At 37.4% G+C, this 27,931-nt stretch overlaps 1 protein-coding gene across 3 annotated transcripts in view; it reads left to right on the forward strand.

The window, feature by feature from the left end:
- Positions 1-27,931, forward strand: part of LOC132125324 (WW domain-containing oxidoreductase-like) — a 225,513-nt gene that overhangs the window by 65,663 nt on the left and 131,919 nt on the right. For 2 of the 3 annotated variants that reach the window (XM_059536701.1, XM_059536698.1), the window contains exons 7-8: positions 5,908-6,093; positions 9,333-9,597. In XM_059536701.1, the coding sequence (XP_059392684.1) occupies positions 5,908-6,093; positions 9,333-9,597 (451 nt within the window). Of the gene's footprint in view, positions 1-5,907; positions 6,094-9,332; positions 9,598-10,017; positions 10,110-27,931 lie in introns of those variants that run through there. The other variant, XM_059536699.1, reaches the window with a different exon arrangement.

The following is a 27,931-nucleotide window of genomic DNA, read 5'->3' on the forward strand; positions in this document are numbered from 1 at the left end:
GTCCACACCACGCCTCCCTGTTTCTGCTTCTGTCGAGATGTCTGCAGGCACACACACATTAACAATTACTGCCATTGGAGCTTAATTCAATCACATCTTTTTCAAGCACACTTTTCTGTAGCCTTTCTTTTCTTTTGTATCCGTTTGTAAACCCCAATCTTACCTTGCCCCCTCCCTCATTTATTTTCTTTCTCCTCTCACTCCTGTTCTCTTTGTTCTTCGCCCTCAGTATGTTCAGTTAGGCGCAGGAAACATATTTCCATGTACTTATCATTCCTTTGTTCTCGTTGGGTTTTTGTAGTGTTTAATTAACTCAGTCACACGACATACGCTTTGAAGTGAAGTTGATCGCCTATGATGTTTAATCCCGCCAAGCGTTCGCTGTGTATTGATTGCTTGTGGACAAATTCCTGAGTCAAGGTGTTCAAACCAAGAGCAATGCAATAAAGTGACACAAATATGCTACAAAAATATGCCAGCAAATATTCTCACCAAAACTAGTTATACACCATTTATTTTCGGTCACTGATAAAAGTTTGCATATATATTTCAGTCAAGTTCACTACGGTAAAACGCATGCTTTATTGCGGTAATATTGTATTGCTAAGCTAACAATGAATCACACACAATCACAAAAAAATCACACACACATATTATTTTGTGGATTGTGTTATTTAGAATAAGTTAAATAATTGGATTACTAATGTCCATGTTTATATGGACACCAGTAAACTAATTATTTACCTTATTCTAAATAAAAAAATATTATGATTATTGGGATAGTTCACCAAAAAATGAAAATTCTGTCATTTAATTACTCACCTTCATGTCATTCCAAACTCGTAAGACCTTCATTCATCTTTGGTACACTAATTAAAATATTTTTGATATATTCATTCAGAGAGCTCTCTGACCCTCCATAGACCCCAAGAATCCTACCAAGATCAATGTCCAGAAACGTAGTAAGGACATCGTTAAATTATTCCATGTGACATAAGTGAGCAACTGTAATTTTACGAAGCTACAAGAATACTTTTTGTGCACAAAGAAAACAAAAGTAATGACTTTAATCAACAATTTGTCTCCTCCGTGTAAATTTGTTTCGCCATTTTGGAGAGTATCACATACATAAACAACGTACGCAATGTATGTACACATAAACATCGTTTACGTTTGGATCACAGCATAAACAATGTAAACAGTATATCAGTGTACATACGTTGCATACGTTTGACATTTTTTTCTTACTGATTAGAAACCCTTTGTAGTGAGAAAAATTTTAATAAATTCATAGCAAAGCGGTCCATGGTTGTACGTCGTTTATTTTTAACATCTCATTGCCTATAAAGTCTTTCCTCTACAGACATGTGGCTTTAGTAACGACTGCATGCTTGTGGGTGCTGTCTGTCTATCTGTGTCTGTCTATTTTAAAGCATCTCTCTGTTAGCCACACATTTTTTCGGCTGCCCATAAACGCGCCTGGCCCCTTAATGACGGACGGTCGGAGTGGAGGGAGACAAAAGCAATCATTCTTTTATGGGCAGAGATTATTCTGAGGTCAGAGGTCGTGCCCTGGGGGTTCTTTAAAGTAAGTATGGAGCGTTATTCCTCCCCATCCGGTCGTTACCACCCCCGCTCGCCCCGACACGTAAATTGCACATTTGCGGAAGACCCCCCCTGATTGCATTAATAAGTTTAAAGGGAGTTTTTACATTATGTGGGCTAACCTATTAAAACCATTTGTTAGCTTTTTGCTTATGAAGACACGACCGGCGGGGGGGCGGCTCAGAGCGAGCGCTGCGAGTTGTTAAATCATACGACACAACAGCAGCATTAGCATGCAAACAACAACGCTTCTTCCCACTGAGAGTCGTTTCCAGATCGACCAGAGAAATTACACTCTAGGTGAGAGAGATTTTGTTTAAGAAATCGTCTCTGTTTCAATCAAATGAAGACTGTTGTGGTGAACGATATCTTAAAACACATTCATTGCATCATCAGGTGCCACTGATGATTTTTTTGGGGTGTTTATTATTTGGTTTATTGGTAACTGACCCTTGGCTTTTACTCGTCCAACAACTAACATATTTATTTATTTATTGACATGTATTTAAATATATATGGTGACTTGAATGGACTTATGTTCTTAATTGCTATTTTTGGTGTCAGGGTGGTGGAACTTTTCTGATGTCATAATCATGAATAAAATGAGAACTGTCAGAAATTATGAGATATCAGACCTTTTTATATTATGGCGAGGTCAGTTCAGCTCAGTGTTATTTTTGTATTATTTATAAACACATATAAATTGTGTTGATCTTTTTAATCATTTGATGTTGTGGTAGGTTTTATTTTTAGAAATGTTAAAACTTTGTAAGGAAAGTCTGGTGCTTCTGACTCACAGTCTGTACTTATGTTTTCATATTTAAAGGATTCGCCACTGATGACATGAGTTTTGAGCAGTGTAGAGTAGCACTTGTTGTTTGTCATTTCTCCAATCAAAAATGTAGACATGGTTTTAAGTCTAAAAACACAGTACAAGCCATTATAATCAGTAATTATGTCCCCACTGGATGCAACAAATGCCTCATTATTAAATGGGTTTCATTAGTTTTGTCTCATCGCGCCGGTACACGGTATCACAGTATGGTGAGGGGCGTGGCTTTTCCGTCACACGCTTGAGGTATTCGGCCAATCACAGATAGCTGGCCAATCAGAGCACACCCGTCTTTTCAGAACGATGAGCTTTGACAAATCTATGCGTTTCAGAAATGCAGGGCATAGAGGAGCAACAATTATGTATATTATTTGGAAATAATGTGTTTTTTAACCTTAAACCGCATAATCACAATGCATTACACCAAATACACAAAATAATGTTCATTTTAGCAACATCATAGGACCCCTTTAAATGCATTTCAGTAAGTTGCCCAAGTTATTATGCAATGACATTTAAACGTACACTTTAATAACACTGTTAAAGCGGTGGTTCTCAGCTGGCGGGTTGTGATACTAAATGCAAATAAAAAAAGCAACCAGAATCTGTCATAATCTGAACAGCACAGTAATTTGTTGAAGCAAACGTTGACTGTGATGTTAAGGAGTGTAAGGTTTTCCTGGTTTTCGAGGTGATATCACAGTCTCGAGCAGCCCATGGGATGCATTATCTGCCGCTCACCAGCGATCACAGACATGTTCCTCTTCCATTACACGGTTTCAAACACAAGCGTGAAAGTCATAAAGTTTAATGGTGTTCTCTCGCAGGTACAATCACTCCCTCTTTTTGACTCCACGCTTCATTAAGTCCCAGAGAGATCTGTGTGTGTGTGTGTGTGCCAGGCTCTGTGCCCACGACTGTGAGCTTGTCAGTCAGAAGTGGAGGGCAGATCTGTTTCCTCTGCAGATGTTTCCAGACAGACGTGTTCTCCAGCGGGAGCTGAACTGCTCTCTTGGGTCCCGCAGCATCTTGCTGCCCTTTGGGCGTCTGAGCTGAGCACCCGGGTGTGTTTTATTGAGAGGGATGATGTTTGCCCAATCTGAACAGGCACTTGAGTGTTTTTCTTTGCATTTGGTTCATTTGCAGTTTAACATGTTTTTGGATCGGCCCACAACTACACACTTTCAGAACCTTTCGTTTAGAAGATCAACTCTAGAATTTTCTCAAGAAACCATTTCCCACATATTCCAAGTCTCTCTCCACAGTCTTGCCATAGAAAGACATTAAAAAGACCATTAATAAAAAGAAACTTTAATTAACTTGGTAACATTTAGAAAAAGGAGTACAAAACTAAAAATGTAATAGTTTTAAATATTTGAAATATAAAATGTGTTAAATTATGTGTATTTTTTTTTCTAGTATCATATATCATATCATATTACATTATATTATATATTATATTAAACACCTAAAACTAAAAAGTTAAGATATTAAAATATATTAAATAGCATTAAATTGGAAATATTTAGAAATATACACTATTTTAAATGTATTTCATGTTTTACTATTTTTATCCCTGTTATGTTATATTACATGTATTCTATTATATTAATAATTAAACATTGTTAATTAATTTCAAACACTTTAATTAACTAAACAAAATAATACTTGGAACAAACTTGAAAATATTTTGTGGTATTTAGAACAACAACAACATTGAATATCATTAAAATATATTATATAAACACCTAAAATAAGAATTTCTTATTTTTACTATTTTTATCCATATTATTATATTTTATACATAAAAAATACATTAAAACACAAATTCATTTAACAAAATAATACTTTGAACAAACTTATGTTTTAGTATTTAGAAAAAAACATTGAGTGATAACTCTTATGTCCATTACATGCTGTACAATAGTCAGGCACAATAACTTCTGCAGTTCATAGAAACAGAAACAAACAACAACTGTTGAGCTTGGTCTTTGGTTCTAAAGGTCAGTTGTAACTAGAACATGTGCTGTTCAGTGTGTGTTTCTAATGGAAGCACATGTGTAACCGTGGCCTCTGCTCATTTCCCATGATCCTGTGCCTTTCCACTGATGCACGCCTCTTTCCACATTGAACCTGAAGGGAAATGTGAAGTGTACTTTTTAATGTCAAAGAGAAGACTCATTAAAGCAGGGGCATAACAATTCCTCCATTAATTTTCCAGCAACCAGTTTTTAATTAATAGTGCAGGCAGTATTAAATATGGAGTACACAAATTGCCTGTGGGCTTCGTAATTAATTCTAATGGAAGAAATTAAAAATTGGTGGGGTGGATTCAGATTATTCTGCTGTATGGCCGTGGTTTCAGGACCACTGGAGCGACTCTGTCAAAGAAAAGATCTTGCCTGGACTCTCCTGAATTCTCTGTCCTTTCTCATGCCGATGGATGAACGTCCGTCTGCCCAGAATGACCTTGAAATAGACTTGAAAGAATGTTTATTGTGCATTTAAAAATTCCATGAATCCCTAATTTAGCTTGATTTGTTTACTCTGCACTTGTTTTTTGTTGGTTTGTTTTATGTTTGTGTTTGGTTTTATGGGGTTTGAATTGCTATGTTTTGGCTTGTTTTTTTGTTTTTATGGATTTGGTTTGTTTGGTTTTGGTTTTTTGGTTTGGTTTGCATTTAGTTTTTTATTTAATTAGTGTTTTTGTTTGTTTTTGTTCTGTTTTTTGTTTTTGTTTTGTTGGGCTTGTTTAGGTTTTTATAGGTTTTTTTGTGGTTTTGCTTTTTTATAGATTTTGCTTTGATTGGTTTTGGTTCGATTTGTTTTTTGGGTTTGGTTTGTGTTTTGTTTTATAGTTTGTTTTGGATTATATGATTTTGTTTGGTTTTGGTTTGATTATTTTTGGTTTTTGCTTATTGTATTATTGTGTATTGTTTGGTATGGTTGGTTTTGGTTTTATGGTTTTGTTTTTGCTTGGTATTTATTTTGGTTGTAGTTTCGCTGTGGTTTTATGTTTTTTGGGTTATTTGTTTTTTTATGGTGTTTTTTTTTTCATGGGTTTGTTGTTTTGTTTGGTTTTATGTTTTTTGGTTTGATTTGTTTTTGTTTTGTTTCATGGTTTGTATTGGATTCTATGGTTTTGGTTTTTGTCTTGTTTGTGGTTTGATTTGGTTCAATTTTGGTTTGTCGCGGTTTGTTTTGTTTTGGTTTTATGTTTTTGTGTGGCTTTGGTTTGATAAGATTTGGTTTATTTTTTATTTATATTTTATATTTTTGGTTGGGTTTGTTTTTACGCTTTTTTGGTTCTGGTTTGGTTTTATGGATTTGTTTTGGCTTTTCTAGTTTTGGTTTTATAGTTTTTGTTTTTGTTTTATGTTGTGGTGTTTGGTTTGTTTTATTTTTTTGTCTTTGGCAAGAAAGTGTTATTTTCATTCAATCTATGTCTGTTGTTTTCTCTCTCTCTGAAGGCCGTTGCACATCCTGGTGTGTAATGCAGCGGTTTGCACACAGCCCTGGAATTTAACGGAGGACCAGCTGGAAACCACCTTTCAGATCTGTCATCTTGGCCATTTCTACTTGGTTCAGCTCCTGCAGGACGTCCTGCGGCACTCCGCTCCGGCTCGGGTGGTGGTGGTCTCCTCAGAGTCTCACAGGTGAGACCTTTAAATATTTCCCATCATTTCATCTCTCATGCGTTCATGTAAAATCATCCATTTACTCTCAGTTGTCGCTTCACCTACAGTCTCTGTCACTAAATGGACCATATTCACCAGCTAAACCTTGTGTCCTGGTTGAAAAACGGGCCACTTCTGCTCTCAGATTCATCGCCGTGGAAAGAAATGTGTGTATACTGTATGCAGTACAGATAGTATGCAAAAAAGAGCGCTAATATTTGGGGCCTGCTGTTCCTGTAACATGATTATTAAATGAAAGTGCTTTGAAGAACATTTTCGACTCTGAGAGTGTGAGGGTCCATTAGATTAACAAGCCCCTTGTGTCATTGAGGGAACAAAATCTCAATTCGCTCTGGCCAACAGTAAAATCACTTACTTGTTATCGCAGTAACTGCTCCGTTTAACTTTTACAGTTTATTTCTTTTCTTCTTTTCATTATCATTCTCTGCTACACCTGATAATTTCTGATCCCTACCTCCTCATCTCTATCACTTCCACCGCCTTTAATATGTTACCTTTTGAGCTCCCCATCTGACCTCTGACCCAGGAAGAGATTATATTTCCCAAAGCTGCAAGAGCCGTTAAACCTTGACACGGCCGTGAAAGCGACGGAAAGCGGCTCGGAGAGGGAGGGAAAAAATAAGGGGTTGGGGAAATTGAGGGTGGAAGAATAAAATGGAGTCAACAGGAACGTTTATCTGCGCTGTAGCACTGGGGCTTAAGTGACAGGACCGATAGGTGCTGGCATTTGCCTCCCGACTCCAAACAAGAGGACACTGATAGCACGGACAGGAAACTCACCTCTGAAAACTCACACCAGATTCACGCCTTTATACTTCAGTCTCTTTAAAGCAGGAGACTGCAGTCATTAAATACCAGCCTGACCTGACCTTTTCATACCTCTGCTCCGAAAATAGACTATTTCCACCCCAGAATGCCTCTTCTGGGAAGACCGTATGGATTATCCCAGCTGTGAGGGGATGACAAAGTCAACATGTGCAGAGGGATATTGGGGATGGATATATAACAGCTCAACTGGATAGTTCAGCCAAAAATACATTAAAAAAAAAACATTCCGTCATTATTTACTTGCATTCATCTCATTCCAAACCTGATTTTCATTCTTCACTGGAACATAAAAGGAGTTTTAAATGGTGCTCAGTGTCACACAGCACTTGAAATTGAATGGGGATGCAGGATATAGAAATACATGCATACATGCAATATTTTGCATTGAGCTTTTTATCATTAATGAAAATGATCATTGTGTTTCCCCCTTTTGAATGCACCAATGTAGAATAACCACATGCATATCCACGAATTATGTATTTTTTTTCCTCCATAGTATATAATATTTCATCTGAATACAATGCACAATTTAGCTGGACCACTTAAAAAAAACAAATAAATGTATTTATATTTTATATTTAAATTGTTGTTATTTGTATTTTTGAACATTGTCTAGTAAACAAACTTGCCATATTGCTAAAGGTTTAACATAATTGATGCCAAAAGTTATTAGTTTTTATGTGTAACATTAGTATGTGTGCATACACAAACAACAACAAGATACATTTTTTACTGAATAATGGACCATTTTTATTTAAAAATGGACCACTGTTATAATACTTTTATTTATTTATTTATTTATAGAGCTTGATATACCCTGGTAACTTCTGGGGAAAAAAGTGTTGAATTCATACTGGGTTTGGAAACAGGAGGGTGAATAAGTGAACTATTCCTTAAATTAACTTATTTCCCACTCGCACAGTTCACACCTTTAGTATTTGTACCGTTGCGATGCCCGCAGATGTTGTTGTTTACCCAAGCAGAGATGTAACGTGTCAAACAGCAGCATGGGCCGCACTGAGCTTGTCATACAGCAAACGTGACGTTTTGATTGGTTGTTAAGTAAAGTGTATAATTAAGAGGTAAATGTTGAATACAATCGCGGGCTCTGATCCGCACTAGGGGAGGGACCATTCATTTCACTGCAGTTTCTTGGGACTGTTTACACACACAAGGACACATTGAGAAAATACGTCTTGTGTTCAGGGGCCTTGTCAAACATCTGGCGTTTAACAGCTTAGTCAGAGCCAATTAAAGAACATCATGTCGTAGCTTTGATTTGCATTAAGTCAGACCTGGGCTGCCAAAACTCATTTAGTTCATTTCTCCATCGGCTCACATTCTGGAGGTTATTCCTGCCTGTTAACTTAGACTCCAGACTTAAGTTAGACTTTAGTCTGTGGGAAGTCAATGTTATCCATTTGTTCACAATTGACTATTTACTGTCTTTAAAGCGATGGTTCAGTTATCATTTATTTACCTTCCAAATTACAAACCTGTGTGACTTCTCTGAACACAAAAGTAGATTTTAAAGAGTGTTTACAAAGACGCAAAACTAGACAATTCAATTCAGTTCAAGTTTATTTGTATAGCACTTTTCACGATACAAATCGTCGCAAAGCAACTTTACGGACAATTGTGTTTCTACAATATTTAGTGGTATCTTATCAGTGGTGACTGTCAGTTTATGTGCATATGGCAGAAATGTACAGAAAAATCAATTAAAGATGTAATCAAACAGACGATGAACACTATTAACAGCAATTATTATATTATGCAATCAATATTATAGCAAAATTTGGTAGTTCTGTATGTTGTTTCATGGTTGGCATCATCACCCCCAAACTAGATGCCAAACAAGACAAAAAAATCCAACACAAAACAAAGCAAGATGCCTACAGAAAAGAAAAAACACAAAAAGCAAAACAAAACATAAAAACATCTCATAAACAAACACAAAACCAATAGAAAACAAAGCGTAAAAACCAACATTGAAAAAATAAAAAAAACTAAACTAAACAAAAAGACAAACACAAAACAGAAAACTGACACAAAACCAAACAAGAAAAAAACAAAAAGCAAACCAACACACAAAAAACAAAACTATAAATAAATAAAAAATAACACAAAACAACAAATAAACGTAAAAAAAAAAACAAAACAACACAAAACAAACCAACAACACAAAAAACCCGACAAAAATCACAGAAACCTGTAAATAATGTTAAAAACCAAAAGAAAATGCAAGACACAAATTACAAACCAGACACAAATTAAAACAAACAAACAAAATAGACATTTCTCCAAATATCTTTAAGTGTGTCTTCAATTTAGATTTTGATTTGAATTGCTCGTTGTTGTTTGTGAAGGTTCACAGTTCTGGTGGGCTCGAGTGGGAAGGTGGAGCTGAGTCTGCTTTCACCACCGCAGAAGGAGTACTGGTCAATGCTGGCCTACAACCGCGCCAAACTCTGCAACATCCTCTTCTCCAACGAGCTGCACCGCCGCATGTCACCTCACGGCGTCACCTGTAACGCACTGCATCCTGGGAACATGATGTACACCTCCATCCACCGCAGCTGGTGGCTCATGACCCTGCTCTTCACCTTCGCTCGACCCTTCACCAAGTCTATGGTAAGAGCAAGAGATTATCCTCTTTCACTTGATTTAGTGTGAAGGTTGAGTATGCTCATGAGTTTATGCCTCTTTAGCATAATAACTGAAATGGCAACCGATTTTGAACTTACAGTACGTTCATAGGCATCAGCAACACGTCACACAGTTAAATGTCTTCATGTGAAACATATGCTTCACTTTATATGCAGTTATTTTGCCATGGCCTTCTCATTGGGAACCAGCTAGAGTGAAGAACAAAGCTATTGTGCCTTTTGTCTTTCGCCTAAATGATTGTTTTCCTCATTTCAGGAACAGTGGTTGGTGCTTGAATTTTTGTAGTTCAAAAAAGTTTCACTAGCATGCTTTTAGGTTCTTAAGCAGGAATCGCCTGTAGTTAGCGTGTGTGTGTGTGTGTGTGTGTGTGTCACGCTGCCATAGCGCTGCTCGTATACCCCAGTGCCGCATAAATCAGGCGGGCAGCTCTTCCTGTAGGCAACACTCTCCTGTTTTAGCCTGAAGAGGCGAGTCACATAGAGACAAACTATAAAATTCAACATCCTCATAAATCTTAAAGTATCTGCCTGTCTCGCACCTGAAGCATTTCCTTCCACTTCTGATATGCTTTGGGCCACACAATGCATTTGATGTATTCTTTGTTTTAATTTTGGTTGAAAACTCTGAAGGCAGAGTATTTCAGCCGAGCTGATTATGTATTAAAGAGATGGGTATGAACATGTCAGAAGTTTATGTGCACGGCCCAGTCGAAACTCAAAAGTGCTCATTTCTCCAGCTGTCAGTCATGTTTGATGGACGTCGGTGTGGATCAAGGCTTTTCACTGCATTGAAAGTCTGCTACTGTTCTGAACTGTGATTTGTTCATTTGAGAGATAGTTTTTTTGTTTTGTCTGTTGATGAGACCTTTTTGAGTGTAAAGAAGAACCAACATTTTAGACATGTTTGTTTCCTGAAGAAAATACAAGAGAAAATATATTGCTTATAAGGCAACAAATTAAGACGCAGTTCACAAATGTTCAAATAATTTTATTCCAGATTTTTAATACATTTCACTCGATGGTTACATTTTTACAGGTATTTTAAAAATAAAATTAAATAAAATGTAAAAGTAAACAAGTAAATAAATAAATATTATGAATTTAATTCATTGTTATAAATTCTTATGATCATTATTATTATTATTGTTATTATTACTATTATTTGTCTTTAAAGTATATAAATTATTTTTAGTTTATTTTTCTGTATACATTATTAGTTTATTATTTCTTCATCTGTTATAGTAATTATTTTCTCTATATATATTTCAAATATATCTAGAAATCATATCCATATAAATTATTTTATATATATATATAGATACATCTGGTTCCATTTTCACAAGTTAATAATCCTTTCTTTCTTTCTTTCTTTCTTTCTTTCTTTCTTTCTTTCTTTCTTTCTTTCTTTCTTTCTTTCTTTCTTTCTTTCTTTTATATTACATTTTATCCTAAGCTGCTATTATTATTATTGATAGTAGAAGTAGTGTTAATATGAATCAAACTAGTAATGATTTTCTCCATAAATTGAAAACCGTGCATGTAGGATGAGCCCAGTCCTTACCAAGGTGTCTATGTGCCTCTCTATCGCTTTTCTGAAACCCCTCAGAAATGAGTGAACTTCACACGAAACAGTGCTGTTACTTTATGTACTGGTTATGAGGCCATGAAGATGCTATGGTTTTAATTGCTTGCAGTCTCATATGGGATGCTGGGAAATTGTTCAAGGTTGCAAAGCTCTGCATAATGTTGACAGGAAGAGCCTGGAACGATATTACACCCAAGCTCAGGAAAACGCCTTTGTCTTCTCCGAGAAGCTGTGGGTGATTTATAACTGCACAAATCTAGAATAAAACCTCTTATTTTGCTGTTTTTCTGCATCTGAGTGGGACACTTCCATTTAGTTTAATGCATAGATGCATCGAACATCACAATTATAATTAAGCCTAATTAATTGATTTATTATCATTGTAATTTGTTTAACTTGTTGAGATTAAAAGAAATAACAATAAGATGGCAGATGCCATTTTTAAAAGCAGAGGATGTTGCAGAGTAATTCATGAATCCGAATATCATCATCTCATCTTGTAATGTGTAGATAATTTTCAGTTTTGCTGAGTTGATGTAAATTCATTGGGAAAGAGGCAGGGCTGATATCTGACTTTAACTCTGACGACTGTTTTCATCTGTAATCTGTACATCAGATATGGCCTGCCATGCAGCTCTCTTGCTCTCTTCTTGGCCTGCAGTTGTACATTAGGCCCATGCCTTTGATAAGAGTGGAGTCATTTTCTCCTCATAATAATCAAGTGGTCTCTTGTGCTGAGCAGAATTGTGCTGGCAGCGAGAAGTAGGGATGAAATGCATCATTCCATGAAATCAAATGTAATTAATTACATTGGTTTTCAAATATTTTTCAAATGAATTTCAAATAGGGTAACCTGTAATCTATAACCCACTCCATTTCCAATGTAACCTTCCCAACACTGTCTGCCATTGGAATCATTTTGAGGAGAAAGTCATTTGCAAGTAGCATTGAATTTAATACATTGACTTACTGATCTAGGTTTAGAAACAACAAAACACTGCAATTGATGGTACTTGCTCAGAAATCCAAATCCCCAAATTCACCAAATACTAATTTATGTAAACAAATGTTACTTTTCCAAGACATTTTGTTCATATTAGATCTCTAATGTTTTATGTGCGTTAGATATTTTTGCTCAATGTCAAAAAAGGTCATTTTTGATACTTCCTATGTGGTTTTATGTGAAGTACTGTACGTCCCCGAAGCCTCTCTAACCTTTTCATTTGTGTAGTCAAACAGCTGTTTTAGCATGTTTGGTTTGACATTTCTTAGACGGCTGGGTATTGTGGCATCTAATAGCTGCTTGATGCTTTGGGACATGAAGCTGCTGGGAAAATCACAGCCGCCCAATCAGCACCCCACCTCCCCCCCGTCATGCCCGCCCTCTTCACAATTGCTTCATTGGGATCCAGTCCGGCGCGTTTTCAGCAGTTTAGAGCAATTATTTTCCCCAGGATTCTGCCTCAGGCGCTCCGCTACCTTTTTACATATGCAGGGGCTGAACTTTTGACCATGGCCCAATAGTCGTACATTAGCTGATGGTTTGCTCTAAAAGGGGGACTTTAACAAGTTCCTCTGTGCATTGGCAAGTGTCTCGCCTCTCGCCTGTGAGATAATTTAGCCAGCCTGCTGCGATACTGCTGCCGGTGCTTCCTTATGGGAGTCTAAATCTCTCCCGCTCTTGGTCCCCTTGTAAGCCGAGCAGAAGGAGGAGATGCTGCTGATGGATCTTTCCTCGTGTTCAGCTAACGAGGGCTCTGCTTCTATTAGTAGACTACAGAGGCATTACACATTCTCTCTCTCTCTTCTTTAATGAAGTCTCGTCACCCCGAGTGGCTCATATTTATCCCACTGCGATGAGCCCTGTCGGTGTGGTGAGTGTCCCTCGGTTGTAAGGTCAGGTGTTGTTATCTGCCTGTACATGGGTCCTATCACGGCAGCGGCGCAACCGGGGCTGACAGGCGCTCAGTGGAGCGGAGCGAAGTGGGGCAGAGGTCTACACCCAGAGCCCCTTCTGCTGCAGCGGGACACAATGAGCTGCCAGAAGCCCTAATAGGCTCATAATTGGTGATTAGGGTCTGCAGGTTGAGAAGAGAACCGGTTCACTTAGCCTGCGGGAATGTTTTCTGCTACAGGATGCTGTGCTGTCTTCTAGTGGAGTGATCGGCCTGAAATTATCCACTTTGAATATCATATTTAGTGGTCACTAAAGCCACTTTCACCCTGTGGATATATCTGACAATATCCCTGTTCTTTTTCAAGGGTTTTTCCCTGATCAGTGTTTCCCAACACTGTAACTTGAGGCATCTCAACAGTACACAGTCTCGGATATCTGATCCCCCCTTTTCAGATCTTGGAGTCTCTACTAAAGAGCTAGTTGATCCAGGTGTGTTTGATTAGCAAGGGATGGGGTGCCTCTGGGAGTTTCTCAGACCTGTCCTGGAGGCCCCCCAGAACCAAACATTTTGTTAGGTCTCCTTCTGGTTTGCAAATGGGCGGGAAAAAAATCTATTACATTGCCAGTAACTTACCAAAAGTTTCCAAAAATGTCCCCAAATTTTCAGAAAGTTTCCCAAAAATTCTGGAAAGTTTCCAAAAATTCTAGAAAGTTTCTGGAAAATTGCCAGAAATGTTTCATTCCTTTGCAACCCTTGTCTCCTTTATCAGACACGTTCAGTACAGGTCTTGGAGTATCTTCTGATGATCCAGGTGTGTTTGATTATGTGGTATTCCAGGAACAGGGTTGGAAACATTGTTCTAGATCAGAGTTTCTCAGACCTGACCTGGAGGCCCCCCAGAACCACACATTTTGAATGTCTCCTTGAGGGGAGCAAAGGGGTGGGGGGAAATCTGGTAAATTTCCAGGAACTTACCAAAAGTTTCTGAAAATTTTCTAAAAAATTTCTGGAAAATTTAATCACAGAAATGTTTTATCACTTTGCAACTCTAATCTCCTTTATCGGACACATCTAATACAGGTTTGGGAGTATCTACTGAACTGATGAGTTGATTAACCTGTTAGCCTGCACCCCGACGTGGGCGTCCTCAACGCCCTCTCATAATAAAGATCTAAGCCTCAAGCATCGACGACAGATCGCTGTTTTTCAATGGAAAGCTTATAAAGACTGTATTTGCTACATTTGTGTAAGCAGTACACATAAAAACATGAACAATGGAAATGCAGTACATACCAGATTCGTCGTAAACAGATCCACAGCTGTAAATCTGTAAATAAAAAATATTTGTAGGAGCCTCATTTTTGATGATATCTTATTCAGATTTGAAATAAAAACTCATGAGACATGTGACTTTGAACCCCTTTACTCTTCTAGATTCCTCCAGGACTGATTTCATGTATTTTTATATCAAATACAAAATATTTAAGTGTGGTAAAAAAAATTCAAGGCACTTCAGTGTCTATAACTTTTAATATTTTATCAGCATGATCAAATCTGGTTGATAAAAAGTAAAGCCCAAAGGATCTTCTTTCCAAAGACACCAAAATTATGTTTATAACACACTGAAGTAGGAAACTGTTAAAATTTTAAGTTAGGTAGAGCAATTTCAGCTGTGAGTCCCATAATGGGGGGTCAGGTTAACAGGTTAAGAAGAGTCCAGAAGTGCCTCCAGCAACAGGGTTTAAAAAAACATTGTTCTACATCAGAGTATGTCTCCTTTATGGGTTGCAATTGGGTCGAATAATTTGGTGTATTTCCAGAAACGTACACACTTAAAAGTTTCCACGTTGTTCTAGATCAGAAAACAAAAATCTGGTAAATTTAAGGAATTTATTAAAAGTTTTTAAAAACAGGGTTGGGAAATAATTTTAGATCAGTGGCTCTTAAGCATGTTCACCCCAACACTACGCATTTTGCATATCTTCTTTGTCTGATAAACCATTTTCAGGTTTTGGAGACTCTACTAATGAGCTAATGACCATTTCCCGATAGTTTTCATATTGCTTTGCTTTGACCGAACAATCGTTTATTCCACCTCTTTGGGACTTTCGGGTCTCTTTTCATGATTTTGTCACCTTGTTTCTGAAGAACAGCTGACAGGTGTATCAGCTGCACAAGACATTATTATCATATAGATTATCAGTAGTGCTTAACTTTTGCCAGATTGCTTTGAACTGTTCTGGGCTCCACATGAACTTACCTCAGACCCCAGCTTTCAAGTGAACCCAGTACCACAGGTCCAGATGAACCCCAACAAATGGGCCATCAGACATTACACCACATAGGAATGCTCTTTTGCACCCCTTCTGCAGATTAATTTGATCCAACATTGGAACAGTAGGTTCAGAGCAGCCGACTGTTTGAACTCTGCATGTTAACAGCACAGCGCCTCGTCCTGCATAACTCTCTGGTTGGAACTGAACATCAGACCTTAAATAGACTTTAATCTTTAATCTAATTGAGCGATATGTTGGCTTGATGTTACTCCATTCTCGCTCCATCTCTCTTACCTCTCCCTGCATTACCTATTATGAGCCTTGAAGACAATCTGAGACCTAAAAGCACACAATCCCATTTGCTTGTATTGACATGTGTGTCTCAACTCAATCCTATTACCAGGATTATAGTCTACCAAGACACACCATTTCATTAAAATAAAGTGTGGGTCTAGAAGCATCCACACACGTGCATACGCTTGCAGCTCTTTGGAGAGAGCGACTCATTGTGCAGTAGGAAACAGAGCAAATAGTTTATTGCTTGATCAGCCAATGTGGCCAGGAAGGTGTCTGAATCGATAAAGGACCAATCAGAGGCAGGCAGGCAGCGTTGGGGCGAGCCCAGGAGCTGTCATGTCATTCCAGTTTGACCCCCAGTCAAAGTCACATGGCGGCCCATCCATCTGAGTGCACTGAGCTAATTCTGTGCTCATCTGAAGACCATCAGATCTAGCACATGGATGCTAGCAGAATGAGGCGATGACTTCCAGTGACGTGCATTGGTGATGTTTGAGAGGATTCTGTCGCTTTGATTAATTCTTCAGGGGCCTCTTATTTGCTTTGGCCAGAGATAGTTCACTGTGGGCTGCATCATGTGGTTACAGTGTTGTTGGCCTTGCCATTTTTATTCAAACTATAATGAAGAGATTTTAGGAAATTATATGAAAAGAACGGGAGTAGTATTAATACAATGTTCATGTCATGTTGGATTAATTGTAATGTTAATAATGCAATTACAGTCTGTAATTACAGTGTAATGACAACTCTGCTTTTTTACAGAAGGTCAGAATGTTCATAAGGGTCAACCATTTTACAGGAAGTTGGAAAGTCATACATTTGGTAATTCTGTCATGACATAAATTATGCTACATAAGAGAATAAATTTTGTCCTCATGAATGTGTTGGAGCAGACGTGCTAATGATTAAGCTGTGACCTTCACAATCACAATGTTTGGTTTCTTTGAAAAACTTGCACAAACCTATTTGGTTCTCAAACCTGGTTATCTTTGCGACCCCAACTCCTCTAAAAATACCAATTTTTCCAGAATTCCCAACTGCTTTCCCTAAAATACGGCTTCCAGATCCATATCTCCCATGATAGAGGTCTGTTTTTTGTGACATGTGGCTGATGGACTATTTTTCAAATTGATTTCAAAAATGTACGTAAACAGTTGATCTTCCACCCTAGATTACCTATTGATTTTTAATATGAAAAGCTCATTATACAAACAGTAACTGCAACACCAAAAGCTAGCCAACCTTTGCATAAATCCTTTAATTGAATTCCCAGAGCCTGTGGTTCTACATTTTTTAATTAAATCCATTTCTTTTCCTTTTTTCCCCCTTTCTTCTGTAAGTGTTGGTGTTTAATTTGCATGCTGTGAAGTGGGTCCTGTCCTAGATAAAGTGCCATTGATCCTTATTAAAGCACACCTCTAGGCCTGCTGAAAACCAACTGGGAAAATTAAAATGTGTTCATGGTGCATACACTTATTCCCTGCATGATCGGATTAGAGAGGGAGGGAATGGGAGAGAGCGAATGAGAACGGAGAAAGAGGGTAGTGAATAGTGAATGGAGAAAAAAACCAAGAGAAAGGGGAGACAAAGTGATATTGAGGGGGAAAACGTAGAGAGGTGAAAAGATTAAGAGGGAAAAACTAATAATTATTATTGTTTTGGCAAACATTATTATATTATGTTTCTCCAACCGTCCCAAAGAGACACCATTGGTCTTGAAATGAAATTCTGAGCCGTTTCCTCACAAATCCAGTTGTGTATTTTTCATATTGACTATCTAATAGCCTATAGATAGCTTTATCAAAGCTCCTAGTAATATTTTTCTAGTTGGCTTTTGTGTGTTGACGGGTTACTCTCATTTGTTTTGCTCTGTGTGAATAAGTAACCACCTAATTTGATTTGTAATGATCATCTGAACTCTTTCTAGACAGGCTTGGTCGTAATGAGAAACAGCGACCTTTGGCGACCCCTCCACTTTATTGGACACTGGTTATTAAATATCCATGATTGTGTTCACCTCATAACAAGGTAGAGTAATGGTTAATTAGAAATTATTCGACAAAATAAGGCTGATAATATTACAGAAGATTGATGTTCCTGTTTCTTTGACATTGACATTGATCACCCATCGGTCAGATCAGAGCCAGTCAGATGATGACGTGTTTATAGCATGTTCCTTTCAGTATTGAAACAGTTCTTTCAGTTATCTGCCAATGACAGATAAATTGTGAAAATTTAAGATAAAACATTAAGTCAAGCATCACTATTTTTACAACTATTTTTATTAAAATATTTAAAGATAGGTTTTTTTATGAGGCTTGTTTTATTTGACTGGGTGAGCAATAAAATGCATTAAAAATTAGTGATTTGCACTAATTTACAGCAATAAAACAAAACAGAACCAGACACTCTCTCTCTCTCATACTCACAAATCTAAATTAAAAAGCAAGTCAACAATAAAAACAAAACAAAACAGAGAAACAAAACAAACACAAGTCACACATAATTAATAATAAAAACAACGAACTAAACTAAAAGGAAAACAAAACAAACAAAAGTAATTATTTAAAAAACAAACAAACAGAGAAACAAAACAAAACACGTCATTAATGCAAACAACAAAAGAACAAACCAGCTAAAGCACACACACAGAAAAAAGAAAGAAAAATAAAATAAAACAAAAACTAATAAAAAAAAAAGAAAACCAAAATGAAAAAAAATAAAATAAAACAAAACAAAGCGTAGGTCAGAATACAAAATGCAACTAAAAACAACAACAAAAGCAAAACAACACCACGGCAGAAGACAAAACAAAACATGTAGGTCATAAAATTACAAAACACAAGTAACAACACAAACTTAAAAAAAAAATATTAAAAACAAAACATGAAGAAACAAAAATAAATAAGGAAATATTTTGTTTGGTCATCAAAGCCAGTGTTGCTTGTGTTTGGCGCTTTAGTTTCAGATGGAGACCACACATGAACACTCCCACACCTTTTGTCACATTCTCACACATGCTAGTTATTGCTGGCAGTTCTGTAGCCTGGACTGAAGCAGATGGAGTTGACGAGTAGTCTTTTGCTTCTGCGGGTCTGATGGCTGTTTAACAGGGTCTCTGTCTATATCAGCTGTGCTTTGCCTGCGCTGATCAGTGGCCGCAGACAGTAAGATTTATCATGTATTTGTGTTAGTTGATTGCCAACAGAGGCGGCTGTCTCCCAGCGGTGCTGTATGCAGACTCCTGCTGAATCAATAGGGATTAACCTTTGACCCCTGGGCACATACTTATACACACACTCGCTGTCCGCACACACACCTTCATTTCATCAGTTTCACTTAAACACAGCTACTCACTCAATAACTCTCCCACTGCTAATTATTTTCAAAGCATGTAAGCAGCTCTCTGGAGGAAAAGCGGGCTTCTGAAGCAGGAAGGGGAGGTTGGGGATGATCAGGAAAGGTATCAGGTCCATACATCTGCAGATCCATGCGTCTTACATACGTAATGACTGGCTCTTCCTGTCAGCCTGCTTGGAAACCCTTCTGCACCCCGAGAGAATCAGAACTGAGGAGTTCAGATTGGAGGGTGTTTTTGAGTTTTGAGACTAAGGTTCACTAATGTATTTGACCAAGGGAACGAAAGCAGATTCATGGTTGAGGAGAGGGCCACTTCCTGTCAGATTTCTGCATGCAAGACAAACAAATGTATATGTGCACAGGAATATTGCAGGATCAACGTGTAAAACAGCTTATACTTTGTGTATTAGCAGACCATTAGCACAACCAGTGATTTTGGTTTGGTTTCTAGTTCTTGTTTTTATTTTATTTTTATTAATTTATGTTATGTTATGTTATGTTATGTTATGTTATGTTATGTTATGTTATGTTATGGTATGGTATGTTATGTTAGGTATGTTATTTTTGTTGTTCTATCTGTCTATCTATTAGGGCTGTCAAAATTGCTCAAAATTGACGTTCGAATATTCCCTCTAAAAAATACACGAATATTCGAACATCTGGTTGCGCACAACTACTTGTATAGATAGTCTATTTAAGTTTAAACATATATGACAACGTTTTACCTACACAAAAACAAGGAAATCAACCTCTCACCCTCACGTTCTCTGCGCATAATTGTTTAAATGAACAAACAAATTTTTGTGCAAGCAATTTAAGGTCGCGACTGTTGTCCCAAATATAGCAGGCTTCATTCAGTGATTGAAACAAATATTATTAATATTAATTGAAGTTTTACAGCATATAGAACTGACATTGAATGCTCAGAGCGAGCTGTGCTGTGGTAAACATGGAACTTTTCCTTGACATGAAACGATAAATAATCAAACCTCGGATGCATTGCTTGACAGAACTCCCCGAAGCGTGCCCCATCCGCGATACTGATCGGTCTCATGTCCTTAAAAATGAACGAAAATATTTGATCCGTTATGGCCTCTTGTCGTGTTGCAGACAAAGTTCTTAAGGCGGGCGATGCAAAGTAACGTTAAGTGTTAAGACGTGACTGTTTAGCTGGAGTTCCACACATTATGCCATGCTCATTTGGGTGCACATTTTTGAGATGTGACCTCATGTTGCTAGTGGTAGAATGGTATGCTAACTGTAACTTAAATAGCTTGCATACAACTTTATCTCGCGGGTCAACAATTTTACCTCATTTTCTCTGCTGCGGTCGAGTTGGGCTCTGCACTTGCTGGCATCTTCCATGAAGACGCGTCAACTTTCAGCAGTGATGCTGTGTCAGACAGTGCGACTCCTGTGAGGCTGTGACGTGTCTCTGAACCCTCAGGCGCGCTAGCGCGCCCACTCGCAAAGCACACAACCACGCCTCTACTACTGCGGGCCTTTTTTTCCACATTTTTTTTATTCGAATATTAATTTTCACCTTCAAAATTGTTTTTTTTAAAACTATTCGAATACATATTCGAATTTAGAATATTCGTTGACAGCCCTACTATCTATCAATCTGTCGTTCTATCGTTCTGTCTATCTGTCTGTCTGTCTATCAATCTATCGTTCTGTCTGTCTGTCTGTCACCTTTAAAGTCAAAGTCACCTTTATTTATATAGCACTTTAAACAAAATACATTGCGTCAAAGCAACTGAACAACATTCATTAGGAAAACAGTGTCAATAATGAAAAAAATGATAGTTAAAGGCAGTTCATGTCTGTCTGTGTCTTTCTCTCTCTCTGTCTGTGTCTTTCTCTCTGTCTGTCTGTCTGTCTGTCTGTCTCTCTGTCTGTCTGTCTGTCTCTCTCTCTGTGTCTGTCTCTCTCTATGTCTGTCTGTCTGTCTCTGTCTGTCTGTCTGTCTGTCTGTCTGTCTCTCTCTCTGTGTCTGTCTCTCTCTATGTCTGTCTGTCTGTCTGTCTCTGTCTGTCTGTCTGTCTGTCTGCCTGTGTCTGTCTCTCAAATTCAAATTCAAATGAGCTTTATTGGCATGACTTGCACAGTATTGCCAAAGCTTTGTACATTACATGAATAAGGAATAAACAATTATATAATACATAAAACAAAAACAGATTTGTAAAATAATTAAGTATATGTATACTTTCTCTTTTTTTTTTTTTTTTTCTCCTTCAAACAAGAAACTAGAAAACTAACCACATCAACTCTGGGGACCCACCGGTGGGTCCAATATTGCATATGCCTAATTCTCAAAAAATCAAAATAACAGCTGAAGTGGTTAAAGACAAAAAAAAAAAAAATAATAATAATAATTTTGCACAACAGTACATGTAAGAAATGCTCTTGTTCAGTTTTGTCCACTGGCTGACAGTCTTAGTTTGTGACAGGCTGATACGTATCTTGCTGCTGTTGTGATCATTTTGGAATTCTCCCCTAAAATGTGATTTAATTTTTCTGTATTTGGTAAGGCCATAAAATTTGGTTTTAATTTGTTGGAATTTGTGGTAATATGCAGCTCTTATGTTGTGATAGTAATCACAGTGTAGTAGGAAATGTTCTTCTGTCTCCAGCTCTCTCTGAGAACACAGTGAACACAGTCTCTGCTCTCTCGGCTGCCATCTCTGTCTGTGTCGTCCTCTCTCTACAGCCAGACAGTGATCACTCAGTCAGTATTTTATAAGTGTTTTTCTTAATTTGGGATCTTTTACACAGCTCAAGTATTCTGCTGGTTTGTAGTCTCTTTTCAGGTCTAAATACAGCTCAATTTTCTTCTGTAATTTAGTGGCATCTTTCCAATAGGTGATGTAATTATTTATTTATTTTTTTAATTACATTTATATCTGAATTTATGTCAACCTATAGACTTTCAAACATCAAAATGTCATGAATTAATATGTATTTGTGTACAAAATGACATATAAACATATTTTCCTATTATATTTTGCCTGGAAACGCTTCCAACACGCGCGCGTGTCCCGTGAATGATAGGCGTCGGTTCTATTTCTAGCATGCACGCGTTTTCCGCGCGCGTCTCACGCAGGCAGTCTGCAAGCTCTAACCTATTAACATGGGAGTCGAATTAAAAACGGACACGCCACGCGGCTGAGATGCTTGCGCCACGCATCCAGTGTGTCGCCGGCCTAAGTTATTGAGCTTGCTTGGTGGCGGAAAAGTAAACCGGACGCAACATAACCGCGTTGCGACAGGTTTAGTCTGTCTAGTGTCTATACAGGACATATGGACTCTGTGTCAGTAGCCTACATCACAGACCGGACGGGGATTTATCATATCGTGTTGTGCTGCATCCAGTGTAGCATCACTGATTATAATGAGTATTTTGTCGCGCTGCGTCGCTCGCGTCCGTTAGATAGGGGGTATTTAACTTTTCTTATTTAGGCTACTTTCTTGTTTAACCACTTCAGCTGTTATTTTGATTTTTTGAGAATTAGGCATATGCAATATTGGACCCACCGGTGGGTCCCCAGAGTTGATGTGGTTAACTGAATTATTTCTTTGATATTTATTTTAGTGTTTTGCAGGCGGCGTTCACTGACAGAAGTGCTCAAATAAACACTAACTGACGAGTTAAATAGGATGTGTTAGATGAGTGAGATGGGCTGATTTCTAGACGTGCATACATATAAATATATCCTGTATATAATATATATAAAATATATTACATGCATGCACAGTTTAAGTCAGCTTTAATCACCTATTTTGGTAATTCCATGAATTAACTGACCACGACACTGCTTGCACATAGTTTATGCGCCGCCTTTGAGCACAGGACCGTCCACGCTCGCTTTACTTGCACCTGATAATAAAGTGAAGTGGAGCACGTGTCTGAAACGTCTCCTGTTTAGTCATTCTGTGACTGAATACATTTACTTCTTGTCTTGAGAAAAAGTGACAGAAGCAGCAGTTGTGAGTGGGTGGCCATCCCCGCCCCTACGTAAAATGATTTGAATACGTTAAACTGGAAAAAAATTATCGCCTTCGTTAACGAGCAAATTTTGACACCAATATATTTATACATATATATATATTTTTTTTTTTTCAAACACCGCGCCACCGGCGGTTGTTGGTCCATGACTACCGCGGTGGTAAAAATCAGCCACCGTCACAGCCCTACTGTCTTTCTCTCTGTCTGTCTGTCTGTCTGTCTGTCTGTCTGTCTGTCCGTCTGTCCGTCTCTCTGTCTCTCTCTCTGTCTGTCTGTCTGTCCGTCTGTCTCTCTGTCTCTGTCTGTCTGTCTGTGTCTGTCTGTCTCTCTCTCTGTCTGTGTCTGTCTCTCTCTGTCTGTCTGTCTGTCCATCTGTCTCTCTGTCTCTGTCTGTCTGTGTCTGTCTGTCTCTCTCTGTCTGTGTCTGTCTCTCTCTGTCTGTCTGTCTGTCTGTCCATCTGTCTCTCTGTCTTTCTCTGTCTGTGTCTGTCTGTGTCTGTCTGTCTCTCTCTGTCTGTGTCTGTCTCTCTGTCTGTATTTGTCTTTCTGTCTGTCTGTCTCTCTCTCTCTGTCTGTCTGTCTGAAAACATCTGTACCCTGTGTCTAACATCTCTATGCATTTTTATTTTTGGCTTCTTTTTTATTTTATTTTTTTAGTTTGGTTTGTTATTCAACCATAGTTGTTGTTTTTATGTGTTTTTTTATTTTTTTGTTTTTATCTAAATAAATAGATAAATAGACAAACACACACACACACACACACACACACACACAAACACACATTTATATACAGTACAGGCGTGTGACTACTGAACCCTTTTTGTTAAAAAGTTCAGAACACTGTGGATTGTAACGCAGACAAAACACAGACACACTGTACTGACCCTCTTCAAACAATCGCTATCAAAAATTAACTCAGCTTTTACTGACACTGTTTTTAAAAGCTTTAAGCTCAGTTGAATAAATATGAAAGGGTGCAAACATCTCGTTTTCCAGCTAGCTGCTCGCTTTAAAGAGCCAAATCACGCTGTAGAGCAGAATGCTTTTAATGTGCATCATCACTTTACATAATTCTCATGGTAATGGCGAGGGGACAAAGGTCACTGAAAGTGATCTAATGCTGTTTGGTCGTCACACTCATTCATGCATGAATTATTGAGCTGACCTTTGACCTTTAGAGTGCTCAAATAAGACCTGAATAAACAACCATAGAGAGAAATGGAAATACCGAGTGCATTTTGCTGAACAGAATCAAGCTTAAACCTTCTGATATGTTAAATGTGAAGAGCATCTTTTACGCTTATTAGTGGCAGTCAGAAAATAAAATGTTCATTTTGGGGTAAAATAAAAAAGAGAAGAAGAAAAAAGTAACTTTAAAAATTGTTCAAACATAAAAAAAGAACTGGAAACTAACTATTCCATAAAATGTGAATGCTGTGATAGACCAAACTTTTGTGATGCATATTTTTCCTTCTCATGAATGTACTAAAATCACTTCTTCCATGGCGTATTGTTACAGTGAAATGTAAATGTTTGTTATTACTATTAAATAAAACTATTATAATCTATTTAAACATAACTATATGTGCAAATGACCTTTATAAACTGCTTGAACTGTCATTAATCATCTAGGTGTTTAGATGAGTAAATATGTTAATGAGCACATTACGTCATTAAACGTTTTTCATGAAATGACCCCTAAAAAAACGTCTACCTTTCGGTCTTCTCCAGAAAAATAATAATGAAAAAAAAAAACAGATCTCCATATTGTGGCATATTGTGTGTAGGGCACAGCCAATACAGAGAAAGTGAAACAAATTCACTCTGCCTCATTGGTGTTTGCCATTCCTCTTGGGTTTACGCACTATATCTGCTATTGATCGTGTTTCCGTGGCTCGTTGTGACCAATCATCTGTGCAATGCATCTTACAGCGGCCACCTAACCTGCCCCACTACACCTGCTTAATGTATTCAAGCATTGATTGTGCTTTACACTTAAACATGATTAGCTGCATTCATACCTATTCATGTGCTGCTCTCTTACTGGTAGACACGGGTCAAACACACACACACACACACACACACACACACACACACACACACACACACACACACACACACACACACACACACACACACACACACACACACACACACACACACACAGTTGCACATTATATGAATGGGACGTTCCAAAGACTGAAGTTGTTTTTCTATAGGCTTAATGTTATGTTGTTTTCTATATGATTTCTTATTAGTTGCTCTAATCAGCTATTTCATAATCATTCGTTTGTATTTATTTAGTGGTGTACATGTAGCTAGTGTAACAGCGCATTACTCACAAATGTTGCATTACATTTTATTGCATATGATTTATTTAATGAGAACTTTTTATTGAGAAGATAATTGTAGAGTTGTGTTTACTGGTTTCTGGATTTCTGTCTAATTTGCATGTAAAAAATTCAACAAAGTTGCATGGTGATTATTACGGTTTAATTTCAGCTGCCATTTTAATTGGCTAATTAGAAATAATTATTTGAACCAAACTTGATTTGAACCAAAAAATAAACCTCTAGACTAGATTATACTCAAAACGATAGAAACAAACACCAAAAATAAATACCGTATTTTTCGTACTATAAGTCGCATCTGAGTATAAGTCGCATCAGTCCAAAAATACGTCATGATGAGGAAAAAAACATATATAAGTCGCACTGGACTATAAGTCTCATTTATTTAGAACCAAGAGAAAACATTACCGTCTCCAGCCGCGAGAGGGCGCTCTATGCTGCACAGTTGTAGACTACAGGAGCACTGAGCAGCATAGAGCGCCCTCTCGCGGCTGTAGATGGTAATGTTTTCTCTTGGTTCATTTCTCTCGGTTCATGTCAATAAATTTTGATAAATAAGTCGCACCTAACTATAAGTCGCAGGACCAGCCAAACTATGAAAAAAAAGTGTGACTTATAGTCTGGAAAATACGATAAATGAAAATCAGGGGAAATAAAATAACAAAAACAAAACTAAACAAGGAGGAAAAACGAACATAACAAAAATAAAGCACTACACACAAGCACAAAACAAACAACAGGAACAGTAAGAAAACAAAAAAGCAAAAATAAAACAAGAAAACTAAACAAATCAAGATAACAAAATAAGGAAAACAAGAAAGCTAAACAAAATAAAACAAAACTATTTTTTGTCTTTACATAGGACATGCATGCCAGAAAACACATCAAAACAATAAATCAAATAAATAAATTAAATAAATAAATGCATGCATTTTTGCATCTGCAGCTGCCATTTTTAGAGAACTTTTGCCATTTTTGTTTACAATCTGCATCAGTTGGTCAGTGTTGCCTTGTTCTGAATGCCTTCTGAGATGTTGTTTGAACAGTCTCATGTACGAGTAAATGTCTCGTATCCAAAGCTGTTGTCTGTCTCTCACTTCAGCTCTTGACTGTGTGCGCAGGATTTGCTGCATGTGGCCAGTCTTCAGCTCTCCCCGTCTCTTTGAGAAATGGCTCTTTCAGGGACAGAGGTCATTAATATTTTGTGTTGTGGATCTTTGAGGATGTATCAGATAAAGTGGTAATGAAAAGCTTTTATTGGACATGAACAGGCCACTCCACGTCCATACATTACACTCGGATTGGATCGGAAATTAATGATCAGGGAATGTCATTGACGTTTCTGGTATTGAACAAACAAAATGTTCTTTTGAAGCGTTGTGTGAGTGACCTCTCCAGAGAAACAGAGAGAGAGAGAGCGAGAGCGAGAGAGAGCACTTTCAGGAATCCTTTATTCCCAAATACAGAAGAACATTACCTTGTCCTTGTATTTAATTATTTAAAAAGCTTTCTTTTATCTAATTTATGTAAGTATTTATTTAATTATTTATTTTTTTGTTGTTCATTTTTTGTTTTTGTTTTGCAGCCATTACTTGAGTCTCCAGTATCACATGATTCCAGAAATCATCTTAATAAGCTGATTTGCTGCTCTTTTTTTATCTTTTTATTCTTTCTTTTTCTTCCATCCTCCCTACCTCTCTCTCTCTCTCTCTCTCTCCCTCTCTCCCTCTCTCCCTCCCTCTCTCTCTCTCTTTATCTTTCTTTTTACCCTCCCTCTCCCTTCTTCCCTCTCTCTCTCTCTCTCTCTCTCCGTCTCTCTCTCTCTCTCTCTCCCTCCCTCTCTCTCCCTCTCTCAAATTCAAATTCAAATGAGCTTTATTGGCATGACTTGCACAGTATTGCCAAAGCTTTGTACATTACATGAATAAGGAATAAACAATTATATAATACATAAAACAAAAACAGTTTTGTAAAATAATTAAGTATATATATACTTTCTTTTCGTTTTTTTCTCTCTTTTTCCTTCCCTTCAAACAAGAAACAAGAAAACTATTAAAGACAAAAAAAATAATAATAATAACTTTTGCTCGCTCTCTCGCTCTCTCTCTCTCTCTCTCTCTCGATCTCTCTCTCACCCCAAACTTTAAAATGGTACTGTATAACATTAAACAGCAAAGACTTAGAAACCCATTAATAAACATACAGATTTTTGAGAGCGGCATATTACGGTACAATGATTTCTGAAGGAACATGTGACATTGAATTTCAGCTTTGCATCACACGAATGAAAGTTTTAAATATATTCAAGTAGTAAATCGTTATTTTAAATTGTAATAATGTTTCAGAATATTACTGTATTTTGAATCGAATAACTACAGCCTTGATGATCAGTAGACTTCTTTCAAAAACATAAAGAAACATGCGTTTTACCGGCAGTGCGATTGGAATCAAGTGAATTTGAAATGACTTTGATAAACCGTTTAAACTATTAGCAGAACTTTTAATATCAAATCTTCTCTGGCT

The sequence above is a fragment of the Carassius carassius genome, chromosome 43 (genome assembly GCF_963082965.1).
Source record: "Carassius carassius chromosome 43, fCarCar2.1, whole genome shotgun sequence".
NCBI lineage: Eukaryota > Metazoa > Chordata > Actinopteri > Cypriniformes > Cyprinidae > Carassius > Carassius carassius.